This window comes from Amphiura filiformis, chromosome 13 (genome assembly GCF_039555335.1).
Source record: "Amphiura filiformis chromosome 13, Afil_fr2py, whole genome shotgun sequence".
Lineage (NCBI taxonomy): Eukaryota > Metazoa > Echinodermata > Ophiuroidea > Amphilepidida > Amphiuridae > Amphiura > Amphiura filiformis.
In genome coordinates, this window is record NC_092640.1 from 49,798,731 (window position 1) to 49,811,721 (window position 12,991).

Here is a 12,991-nt window from a genome sequence, read left to right on the forward strand (position 1 = left end):
GGTTCTGTAGTTATAATGAGCCATGGTCGTCGATTGATTTTTTTTCTTGAACTGTTGGACGTAATTGGAATCAATCGTGTCATGATTTACTAGGTTTATTCATGTGTAATATGGTCAATATTTGGGTCATTATAATCATATAAGTCGATTTGTGAATTTCCTGAAAAACGAACGATTATTACATCTAGTGCGGTTATGGAGTTTCTTAATCTTACGGTGCGAATTATTCTATCTTCGTGTTATTTGAATTAAACTCGGTCATTTGAAACTAACATCGCACATTTTAATTGTCTTCTAGCATTGAACATGGACGACTTTATCAATTCGTAAATGTAGTTATTGCGCGCAAATTTGTCAGTATCCGGCGGAGGCGAAGATGTTCATCTAAACCAGCGCTTCATGATTCTATAGGTGGTCTAAAGCTATAATACATACACGTTTACGTACCACAAGACGAATATGTTGTATACAACGGAAAAATACACATTGCTGTAATTTCAGATTTATTGAACTTATTTGAGAAAACGGTTAGTCTAAATATGGATGGTATTACATTGAAACGGCAATTTGATCTAATTATCATTTATTTAGTGTTTCCATCACACAACATCATACGGCAAGTTTCAGCTTATAATTGCAGTCCAAAATTTGGAAGCAAGCAAGAAGGTCATCTTGTAGGTCATGTGGCAAACGCGTATAAGGATACGCGCTCATTGGTGGATTGTGCGGCGTTATGTGGACGACACTCTACTTGTTTATCGGTGAATTATGAACTGAAAACGGGCGATTGTGAACTAAATGACCAAACAATTGCATTAGCCGAAGTTGAAGAATTTACTTATTCGACTAACAACATGTTGTACATGGAGGTGTTAAGTAAGTAATGCAAACAATAAACATTCGAGCCACTCAACAAATTTAATTTATTTAAACTAACGAAAAACTATTTAGACTTAAAATACTTTTCGAAACGCTTAATTTCATTACGTTTATAAACATGTACAATGCCTAAACACCAATTTCAAATTCCAATATTCCGTGTGTTGAATTCCTATGCAAAGGCCATCAAATTCCTAAACAGGCGGTTTAGCGTTTTCATATGATTGCTTAGAAACGTGGTGCAAATATTTAGAAAAGTGTTTTAAATAGTGTTAAGACCTTTAAACTCTGTTTACAGTGGTGTGGTTATATTCAATGTAATTCAGAAACGCACCAAAACATGTCAAGGCCAATGGGTTTCTATGGTCATTGACCTAATTTGATGCAAAATCTATGTAATGAAACACCCTACATATTGCTAACTAGCATTATTTAAGATCATTTATTAAAACGAAAATGTTGACACCATGTTCATCAAAATCGGAACAAGTTTAAAATTTTGACCCTTTAGAGGTCAATGTTTGACCTTTGACCTTTTTGGTAATAAATCAAGAACAATACACCCTAGATAGGTAAAACTATATATTTGCTGAATCTTTATGACCAGAGGAATACCCCAGCAAACACAAAACGTTTTCGACATCATTCGCAAAAGGTTATAAAAGGTTGTCAGAAAACGTTTAAATGTCGGGTTATATAAAGGGTATATTAAGAGTATAAAACGTTTTCATAACCTTAAAAAACATGTTTTGATAATCTACTGCTCAGCAAACAAAAATGTTTTACAGAAAACATTTAAATGTCGGGTTATATAAAGGGTATAAAAACGTTTTAATAACATTCCAAAAACATTCTTGAAAACTTGATACAAAACATTCTATACAGAATGTTATTTTGGGGTTGAAAAAATATTTTGCGAAAAATGTTTGACCAAAATATTTTCAATAACGTTTTAAAAACGTTTTCATGACCTTTATATAACCCGACATTTAAATGTTATTAAAAGGTTTTGAAAAAACATTTTAAGAACATTTCTGTGATTGCTGGGTTCAAATATTTTAACATAATGTTATTTCAGTATTGACACAATATTTGGCAAAAATGTTTGCAAAAATAGTTTACAATAACATTTTTTTGAAACTATTTGAAAATATTGTTGTAGTTTGTTTCCATACAAAACTTTTTAAAACGTTTTCATGACCTTTATATAAACGTTTTTACCTAAACCAAAAGCCAAAATATAACTTATTTAAAACGTTTTTAAAACGTTTTTGTGTTTGCTGGGACATTAGTAATGTTTTCGACACAATTTGATGAAGTTTGAAATTTGACCCCATGTAAAGTGCAATGACCTTTCCCCACCCATGGGACAAGATTTGTTTTGGGAACAACAAAATGTGTGTAATAGGGATTGCGAAGAAATAAGGATTGCGAATAAATAGGATAGAAAAATAAGTCATTCAGGTGCATGGCAAAGCCACATGGTGACTAGACTAAGTAATAAACGCGTTTTAGTTTTGGTTAAAACGTTTAAATAACATTTAAATATCGGGTTATATAAAGGTCATGAAACATTCCAAAACCGTTTTGAAAAAACACTGCGACAAACTGTTAAAAATTTTGGCAAAATATTATTGCAAAATATTTGTTTTTAGCATTTAATAACATTTTGTTCTTGTTTCGCATCCAAGTTTTCACAAATGATATCCTTTAATAACCCGAAATGTAAACGTTTTCTGTCAAACATTTTGTGTTTGCTGGGTTACCCCTAATCTTATTTGTATATAATCTTTTTTTTTAATTTCAATCCACAGATCATGCAGACTATCGTGGTTGCGGTGGCACAATGACGGATTATGCCGCCACGTTTGGACTGGACTCCTATGGCAATAACTGGTCCTGTACATGGAACATTCAGGTAACATCCATTTCGTCATATTACAGTTTGTCCACTCTGAAGTACAAAGTGACAACGCGCGCGCAAACAGTGCGCAGTTATGCGTCTCTGCTTCATGTATGCGTGCCTTCAGAGTCTGCACAATGTGTGCGTCCGCGTCGCTACTTTGTACTTCAGAGTAGACTGACTGTATGTAGGCATAATTATTATTAGGCGCCCAGTTCATGTAATATCAGTTCGGGGGCACTGCTAATTCAAAGACGTCTCTGATATCAAATACTCTTGAAGCGTCATGTCACATATCAGTATCATATTTCAGAGACGTCTCATAAATCACATACTCCCTAGTTTCAAAACCCAGTCGCAAACGATATAAGTAATTTTGATGAACGTGCCAGCGCAGTGGGAATAAATTTGTGTATAGGCCTTATCAGGGTTGTAGCTAGCCCAAGTTGAGCATGTTGAGTGCCTGCTAGTTTTACTATCCAATTCATGAATTGGATAGTAAAATTGGGATTTTTTTTACTTCAAAACATTTGATTTTAGCCATTGCAATCTAAGTGTGTTCTGAGACCATTTGTCAGAATTTGCACAGATAGATATAATTTTTGCACAGGTAGATATTTGCTAAACATAGGAAAGCTTATTGTAATACACTCAGCTTCGTTCCGATGTGCTGCATCGAGCGCCGAGCTGTCAACAAAGCTCGACGTATGTGATATCACAGACCCCCGTATGTGAAATCACTGACCCGTCTTTGAAATCAGAGACGTCCGGTTATTACGAGTGCCCCCGAACTGATATGGGCGCATTTACCTCTGCTGAAACCCATACAACGGTTAAATATGTGTGGTGGGTGTGTCTCTGTGGGCTTTATCAAAATCCCTGAAGATCTCACATCACCAACGGAAGTCCCATAGAGATGTGTACTAAATTTGCCTTTGTAATCATGTAAATTATTCTTCACAGGAGCTACTCAGTTATTAGCAAGAATTATATATGACTAGCGGTCACCCATTTTTCGCGGTTCGTAAAATGAATGCAATTCGTAAAATGAATGCAATTCGCAAGTGCATCTCTACACTCCGAGTTTTATTGGAAACAATTTTACCAACTTTCAAATTTATGAAAGTCGTTTCATTAAATTCATTTGTCACAAGGCCTTAAAACTGGATCATTCATTGAGACTGTTAAAACTTTGGGTAGAATATAACATTGACAATATTTCAATATTATAGCTAACGTTTATTCAATTCTGGAAACCTTTTTTTTTTCAATCTTATTAGGTTTGTAAAGGCAAGCGGATACAGTTCCAGTTTATGTTCTTGGACACTGAGACCTGTTGCGATGGAGTTACCCTGAATCTTAGACACAATAGACAGTAAGTTGATTGTTTAGCTGTTAATTTCTTAGTTCCTGAGATTGGTTTTAACCCATGTACCCCTCTCATGTACCCCTCTTGAGTTATAAGCAAACGTGCGTATCGTTTAATGATTAAGGCAGCTACGAATCGATAATTTTGTTCTAATTGTGTAAAGGGGGTACTACACCCTTGTGGTAAATTTGTGACTATTTTTGCATTTTTCTCAAAAAATAATAACACACTGGTAACAAAAGTTATGTTTATTATTGGGGCAAGGAATCCAATTACTACACTGAAATTTCAGTGACTCAAGACAAGCGGTTCAGTATATATGATAGGAAATAAGGTACATCCTAGCGGTACCTTATTTCTTATCATAAATAACGAACCGCTTGTCTTGGGTCACTGAAATTCCAAAGTAGTAATTGGATTCCTTGCCCCTATAATATACATACCTTTTGTTACCACTGTGTTATTAGTTTTTGAGAAAAATGCAAAAATAGACACACATTTATCGAGGGGTGTAGTACCCCCTTAATGTATGCTTGATTTCATAGAGCTAGGAACCCCACATTTTCTATATTGAATATCATATAATGTTATTTTGATACCAATCAACAGCTGTAGGCATCTTTTATGCAGTGATACAAACATAAGTACAATAATGTGAGTGCGCCCTCGCAAAATCCCAGAAATTTATGCACAATATCTAGGTAATATTGCTGCTTTAAAATCCTCGATTTCAACCGGAGTTTTTAAATTTGTTAGGGATGACTTATTTATAACTTTAGTACCAACTTTGAAATCTATATTCAGGAACACCCGTAAAATCTAAAGAAAAAAAAAGCCGCGCATAAAATTCTTTGCACCGCGATTGAGACTTTTTGGATTTAGCATAAAGCCGAATTGGACCCGGAATATGTATTCAAGTGAAAAGCGCCGGAACAACTGGCCCCATGAGTTAACCGGGTCATACCCCCACATCACAAAAATGAAATGCTCCCGGGTCAGGGCCGGGGGTTTCCTGCCCAAATCCGCCGAATCATGGACGCCATTGCTAAAAATCCTATATTCGTCCATATTTGGATAACTGTAAGCAGTAGAATCACAAATCAGGTATGTAGGCCTACACCTATGTTTTCATGGTCAATCATCGCAAAAATGTATAGTTTTCTAGTCATGGTAGTGTCTTTCCCGGCCAAAATAAGGCAGCCATTACAGAAAATCACAAAACTATACGTGGCAATACTACCAATATGGAGTATACACCCATCTTGCACTTTCATTGACTTTGGTGCTTCCAAATATATAGTTCACCCTAACCTGTACCTATCGGAATCAACCAAGCCACTGTTTTATGTTGTTTTCAACAAATAATAGTCTTAGCAATTCACGCACTATTCCAGGAGGTATGACATACACTGCAAAAACTGTCAAAAGTAACACCAATCCACAGGTGGATCATTGTTAAGTCCACCGATGTTACAAATATGTAATTATTGAATGCACAAGTAATGCGATTATAGCGCGATTTAGGACATCTGTGTAAGAGATGTATTTTGACAAAATTATGGATTTTTTTAATCGTATGCCGAGAGTGAACTACTATAATGCGTGCCCCGTCGTTAGTTTTCACCTTCAAGACTATAAAACGTATACGTTTGAGTAACGACCTATTATGCCAATGATAACTAGAAAGGTTTTGTTTTTTGCCTGCTATGTAGTAGATAAAGGGTGAGAAACAGACCATTATTGGTAATGGTCTGTTTTGAACCGTTTATCTTACATATACGGCGAGCAAAATTAAATTGTTTGCATCAAAATATGTATATATATAATTGTTTAAGTTTAATGCCAAACTGTACTTTCTTGAATTAAAAACACTAACACCTCAGACGCCAGCATTATCAAATCAATAATAGTTATTGATCTCAATTTACATTTGTATTTGAAGTGGTTTGGTAGGTTATTAATCCGCTGGAGTGTATTCACCCCGTGACCATTGTTATTCAAATGATTAATGAATAATGCAAAGAGTTGTCAACGTTTGTTCTAGGGTTTCAACACCATGAAATTTATATTTTAGAAAAATGTGAGTAACCAGATATTTGAAACACCTAGCAGGGCTATGACACTCACCTCATTTGCATGGCAAAATTACCCGTCTCCTCTGCAGCCAATTTGGTTTCGCTCTATCGAAATCAAGCTGGTCACGGAGGAGACTACCCTCCTTTGTGTTTGTTCATTTGTGTATGTAGAGCCCTTTTTGGAGTCTATAATGACTTAGGCTACGCTCTCAGCTAGAGTCCGACGCTGCATTGTACTAGAAATACCTTTTTTGTGAAATCGCTATAGAGCCAATCGGGAACACGTATTCGTTTTGAAAATATAGCATTAAAATTAGTATCACCCTTGTGGCCCCCGTGCAGTGGAAAACCTTAATTCTTTCATTAAAAGGAAGTGAAAATTAAAAAAACACGGATCTACCTGTGCTCCTATAAAATGGGCACAGCAATTTGTCTCAAATATGAATGAATTTTAAGAAACATACGGGATATGATGAACATTGACCTGACGCCATGATAGTAGGATCTATTAGTCGTTTTATATACAATGTATATACCGTATTGTCATAATACCAATATTTGTCATTATATATAATGAGTAATATTTAGCAACGTAAATGTGCAGTTCATATGCACAAACGAATACTGATCTTTATGATATTCAGGTTTTTGTACATCACATATAACATGTCACATAGGAGGTCATACGTGTTAACCTTCATCTATTGTATTTGTTCATCTGTGTATGGAGAGGATTAACGCCATTAAAACTCCATCAGTATTAGGGCGTAGTTCAGTGAACTCACCGGATTGCTGTTCCAAGTACTTTGATAATACAGATAATATGTATTAATGGGTCGAGGCGATTGCATTGAAAACCCTAATAAATTATTCATAACAGTTACGTAATCAATCGATAGTGCGGACACTTTTCATTTGCAAACCACCAAAATTCGTGATCTTTTAGCGTTGGAAAAGGAACCACGTGAATAGAGTGCCCTCTCAAGAATATCAACTCTCTGCACCTAGTAACCACGGAATAGGCCTGGAAGCGGCGCTAGAAATTAGCATGAGGCCACATTGATATGTAAATAGCGTATTGTTATTTAAATTTGCGCCCAGACGTATTGAGGGCGACAGTCATGTTATCCAGACGGAGAATGGCTGCATATATGCCGGGCATGTGAATTTGCTGAGTGAAGGCTGATAATCACCTTTCTGTATAGGTGATAAGCTAGTATATTTCGTGTACCAGTTGGTTATAACAAAAAATTAGTATCTTATTAAATATATTAAATGTATAAACTTTGAAAGTTACATGAATTTGAAGAGCAGAGCTTCGAAATCTAGCTAAGTCAGGTGATGTGAAATTCTGCTGCGTGACCCCCTCTGCGTGGTAGAATTATATTCATAAAACATTGAATTTAACAGATATCATGGGCAGCCAACCACGATTTATCAGCATTTAAAATATATGTTAATTAACAAAGATAAATAATAAAGAGTACAAATGGCAATTAACTAGTAAACAAGCCTGAAATCTTAAAATGTTGCCACGTGTTTTCCCAAACACATGATATGTCACCATGTGACCACTATTCAGATTTACCGTAAATATTTGGAGTATGCTTGCACATCATGCACATACACTGTGCATTTCTTTACCTTCGTATAAAATCAATAATTCATGCTGGGAACCAAGTAACATTGTCTGCTCAGCGCAGATTGGTATTTTATTTTACTAGAGAGCATAATAGAAATACATAAAACGAATCATGGCGCCATGATAGAAGGTCAGGTCGGGTATCAAAGGTTATTATAACTTAAATACTACTTGTATTTCCCACCTTGCCTCTGTCACATATTTCCTTCATATTATTGACAGCAAGTCCTAATTTTGACTTTGCTACTGCAAAATGTCATTTCATATCGAATTCGTAGACTTTCTTTGAAAAAACATATCACTGGTGCCTGATGGGAATACCCGTCCGCCATTTCATTAAACTGGATCGTTTTCGCCTGGTTTGTGCCCAGATGTATTGGGGGCGTGCTATACTCTCATTGAACAGGCAAAGTTCGCAAAACTAACAACGTTGTTATTTGCCAAACTCAATTAACATGATCCAAGGGTCGAACATGAATTATTCATAACGAGCTATAACGGATCGATAACTGGCCTCACTTTCTAGCTAGTAAACCAGCTGAATTTTTCATAGATTTTGCGTTGCTAATAGAACAACCGTGAATTTAGTGTCACCCCCTTGCTAGTAACGTGTGTCCAATGGTGCTCCCCATTATGGGTAGGTCACAGTAAGGCTTTGCACTCCCAGCCTCTTGACTTGTAATGAGTACCGCAGGTTAGTTGCGAAGCTCCCCTGGTCGGGTAGTATCCCGGGGGTTCTTGCCTAGTAGCTAATTAGCATGGACCGTTGAGCGTTTTTGGGTTGGGCAAGGATAAAGACAGATTCCCTTTTAGAAACTAATGGCAAGTTTATATACATGTACTGAGTATACATTCAACGAAACGGTTACTTTTCATTTATGAGTAGGCCTATTACCTCGTTATGCTAATTAAATTTTAATTTGCATAAATTTAACTATCATTATTAATTGAGCACCAGTGGTGTTCTATAAAATAGTATTGTTAATGTTATACGGACTGCAGTAGCCCTCTATAATTTTCTCTTGCCATGTAACATTTGCATTTAAATTGAGCTGTAAATGCATTTGTTTTCTAAGTCTACCTGACACTAGTAACGAACTCAGATTCTACATGTATGTTGTGATCCTTTCCATAGTGTTTCTATAATGTCCATGGTATTCCTTTTGTTTAGCTCGCAGCCCGAGACCGTTATCTTGAGCTATTGTGTTGATAATGGTCTCAAGCAGTTAGCCACCTCCATTACTCTAGGTAATGGTTGGGGCAGCGAACCTTAAACAAAAGAAATACAATGGATAATCTGTGAATAGAAAAGGGCTAGACGGATATTATAGCATAATCATCCTTTTTAAATAACCGTTATTTTTCATTTTCTTTATTTTGTCAGATTTCGTGGTAGTACTACACCTTCTGGCACCTACGTATCTAATAGAAACACAGTGAGTGTGACTTTCACCTCGGATTACTCTGTCATACGCACTGGGTTTGTTCTCATCTACAAGACTGTCGACTAGCTAACATTGGGCGACTCTATACCATTTTCCACCCTGGTGTGGCAGTGATATCAGTGCGCATTTCATTAAGCACAGCTTCAAATAGCTAATGTTCGCTCAAAGCGCTGGCGTAACACTCGCACGCACTTTTAAAAGATGCCTCATAGATGCGTGCTTCAACGCGTTGACGTCACTGACACATCAAGGTGACAAATGGTATTAACGGAAAGGGAGATTCGCATCAATTCGCAATCCTGGGATGTGGGTCAATGTGATCGCTTCTTATGCACATCAGTGCATTACATCATGAGCGATATCTTGACATGCGTACACGCACATACGCTACAAAGCACTTAAAAGAAATGCGATCACTACGCAATCATTTCCCAGACGCCATGTAGGCACTTGCTATTATCACGATTTTTGATTAATCGCGTTAATGTGCATCCCCCTCTCGTGTGGCCAAGAACCGAAAAGTGGCGTCCGCACAATGGTTTTTGGTGATTTACGAGACCTACATTTATTGTTTTGTCACTGCGCGCGTCAATAAAGTCTTACGCTTGCGTAAATTCACAAAAGCGTGCGTTAGTTAAGTAATACGCAAAGCGCGGTTCACCACGCTGTTTATACGCTATTATATATCAACCCACGATGTTATGAGTCCCGCCGATTACGAGCTGATCAAAGTATAAATTAAATAAAATGTAACCATAGTAGGCCTATAACCATGCGATGCAGTATTAAAGCACCGGGCAATAAATCGACGTACTATATTATTGTATGAACCTGGACATTTGTTTCATTATTGAAGTCATACTCGTTAATATCGCGGGTATAAGGATGAAATTGTATTTATGTATGTGTGCCGTAAAACTGAGTCAATTAATGGTGTTACCTCTCCAGAAACAAACCATAGAATACAACTTGAATAAAAATTCAGATTTAAATGTTTCTTCGTTTATTCCATTATATATAGAACTTTATTTGTTTACACTTCCCGCATGTCCAGTCAGATTCAACGATATCATATTATGATTATAATATACAGCACGAGAAAAGAAGAGCACGAAATTTTTTTTGATTTACTCAAGCTTTGCTCTTTTTTATCGTCAGTTTCAAAAATATACATTTACATTAAGATAAGTGTACATGATTGTCATGATACAAATCCCATATCAGTTCAGGGCCACTCATAATTCAGTACGTCTCTGCTATCAAATACTCTTGAAGCGTCACATAACAGTATCATATTTCAGTGACGTCTCATAAATCACATACTCTCTAGTTTCTTGATGTATCTGATCATATTCTTCAAAATATGAATAACGTGAAAGCAACTGCCGCTATTTTTCTGGACCTGAAAAAGGCATTTGATACTGTAAATCATGAAAGTCTTATTAGTAAATTGTATAACTATGGTATCAAAGATTATGCCTTAAATTGGTTAGTTTCATACTTAAAGACTTTAAACAAATTAATATTGGAATTCCACAACGATCCATACTGGGACCATTATTATTTATTATTTATGTAAACTCTATGCCTGGTAGCCAGCGCTCGAAATAAGGCGCGTCATTGCGTCAAATACCCGTGAAAGTAGGCGCGGACCCGCTAATTTCCTACGGTACGGGTCCGCGTGACCCGTAAAAATTACACCAAGCAAAGAGCAGAAAATCCTAGTTTTGTTGTTCTACTGGAAAAGCTGGTTCACATAATAGGTCTAGCTCCCTGAGTACACTTCCATTTTAGCTTCCAATCAAGTTTTCAACCCGTGTTTTCAATTTTATACAATCTACATACCGTAATCGCCGTAGTTAATTCTCTCCCTTGAAATTTCAAAGGCACGGATCCGGCATCGGACCCTTGAAAATTGGTGAGGACCCTTGAAATTTCAAAGGCAAGGAGCCAGAGGACTTCTTCTAAATGTATTATGAATGCAGATGACACTACCCTGCTATGTAGCTCATCTGACCCTAGTATACTACAGACTGAAATTGACAGGTATATGGACAGTATCATGGTATTGCTAGATGATTTCGTGAAAATAAGCTCACACTTAATATCAAAAAAATTAAGCTTATGGTATTTGGTACTAGGCATTTACTTGGTAACTTTGATAACATTTCACTTTCATATGCAAATAATGTTGTGGATAGAGTAGATTCGTTTAAGTATTTAGGTGTAGTGTTTGATCCACAACTAAGTTGGGACAGTCATGTTAATCGTATATCATCCAATATTTCCAAACGCATTGGTATTATTCGCAGGGTTAAATATTATCTTCCTCCAAGAACACTTAACCTGCTCGCCAATGCACTTGTAATACCACACTTTGATTATTGCAGTACTGTTTGGTCAAAATGTAGTGCTCACTTATCCAATTCTCTTCAGATACTGCATATAATAGATTAGCTATGATTTTGATGTCTGCTGACATATAAGAACTCCAATAAATGACTTAATGAAATCATTAAATTGGACAAAACTGGATGAAAGGTGGAAAAATCAACTTCTTGTTGTAGTGTTTAAGTGCCTTCAAGGTTCAGCACCATCTTATTTGAGTTCTCAATTTATTTTTGCTGAATGTATGCATACAAAAGGTACCCGTAGTCAATCTTCAAAAACTTTAATTGTTCCACTCTGGAAGAACACTCTGGGTAAACGTACCTTTTACTATAGAGGAACTCAGTTGTGGAATAACCTTCCATTTGGCGTGCGTTTAGATTATGTCTCTTTAAGTCTACATGTGTTTAAAAATGCTATTGTTAAGATTCATAATCCATAATCGCATGATTGTTTTTCAATAATATTGAAAAACAATCACATATTATGTTATATGTATTATTTGTAATTTTGTATACTTATTTTGTTAACATTATGTATGTAACAGTTATCTGAACCTCTTGGGAGACCAGTACATATGTATTGAAAGAGCTATCCAGAATAAAAAAAAGATTAAATAAATAAATAAAACCCAGTCGCAAACGATATTAGTAATTTTGTGAACGTGAAGGCGCAGTGGGAATAATTTTGTGAGTAGGCCTTATCAGAGTTGTTACTAGCCCAAGTTGAGTGCCTACTAATTTTACTATCCAATTCATGAATTAAAGCGCAGGCTTGGGTACTCTTGGGATTTGTTTACTTCAAAACATTTGATTTGATTTGTCAGAATTTGCACAGATAGATATATTTTTTTGCACAGGTAGATATTTGCTAAACATAGAAAAGCTAATTCTAATACACTCAACTTCGACGTATGAGATATCACAGACTCCCCGTATGTGAAATCACTGACCCGTCTTTGAAATCAGAGACGTCCGTGAATTACGAGTGCCCCCGAACTGTTATAGGGTTTCCCAAAGTGATGAGTGCCCAGCTATTTGTGTCCATGTTACCAATGTTTTTGAACTCTCCTTTGTTTTTGATCAACATGGTCACGATATCAATATCTTTTTCTTCACTTGCATTGGGTTATCCCAGTTGAAATCCATGCACCCCAATGGAAGACATGACCTTAATCTCTCACACATGGGTTGTAGATCTCAAATAGAGATTAAAGTCATTATTTCATGTATGAATTTCAATTAGAATAGTATAAATTGCACACGGCCCACCTTTGCCAAAAATCATTAA

General features: G+C 36.2%; 1 protein-coding gene across 1 annotated transcript; it reads left to right on the top strand.

Moving 5' to 3' along the window:
- Nucleotides 1–223: 223 nt before the first annotated feature.
- On the top strand, nt 224–12,330 carry LOC140167318 (uncharacterized). The gene is made up of 4 exons (XM_072190645.1): nt 224–876; nt 2,694–2,797; nt 4,063–4,157; nt 9,253–12,330. Exons 1-4 carry the CDS (start codon nt 540–542, stop codon nt 9,377–9,379), a joined length of 663 nt encoding a protein of 220 aa, XP_072046746.1. The 5' UTR covers nt 224–539; the 3' UTR covers nt 9,380–12,330.
- The last annotated feature ends 661 nt before the right edge of the window (nt 12,331–12,991 follow it).

Excerpts from the sequence above, each read along its gene's own strand:
- LOC140167318 (XM_072190645.1), top strand. The coding sequence starts at position 540 with ATGGATGGTATTACATTGAAACGGCAATTTGATCTAATTATCATTTAT. Across the intron at positions 2,798-4,062 it reads CCTGTACATGGAACATTCAG|GTTTGTAAAGGCAAGCGGAT; the intron begins GTAACATCCATT and ends CAATCTTATTAG. Across the intron at positions 4,158-9,252 it reads AATCTTAGACACAATAGACA|ATTTCGTGGTAGTACTACAC; the intron begins GTAAGTTGATTG and ends TTATTTTGTCAG.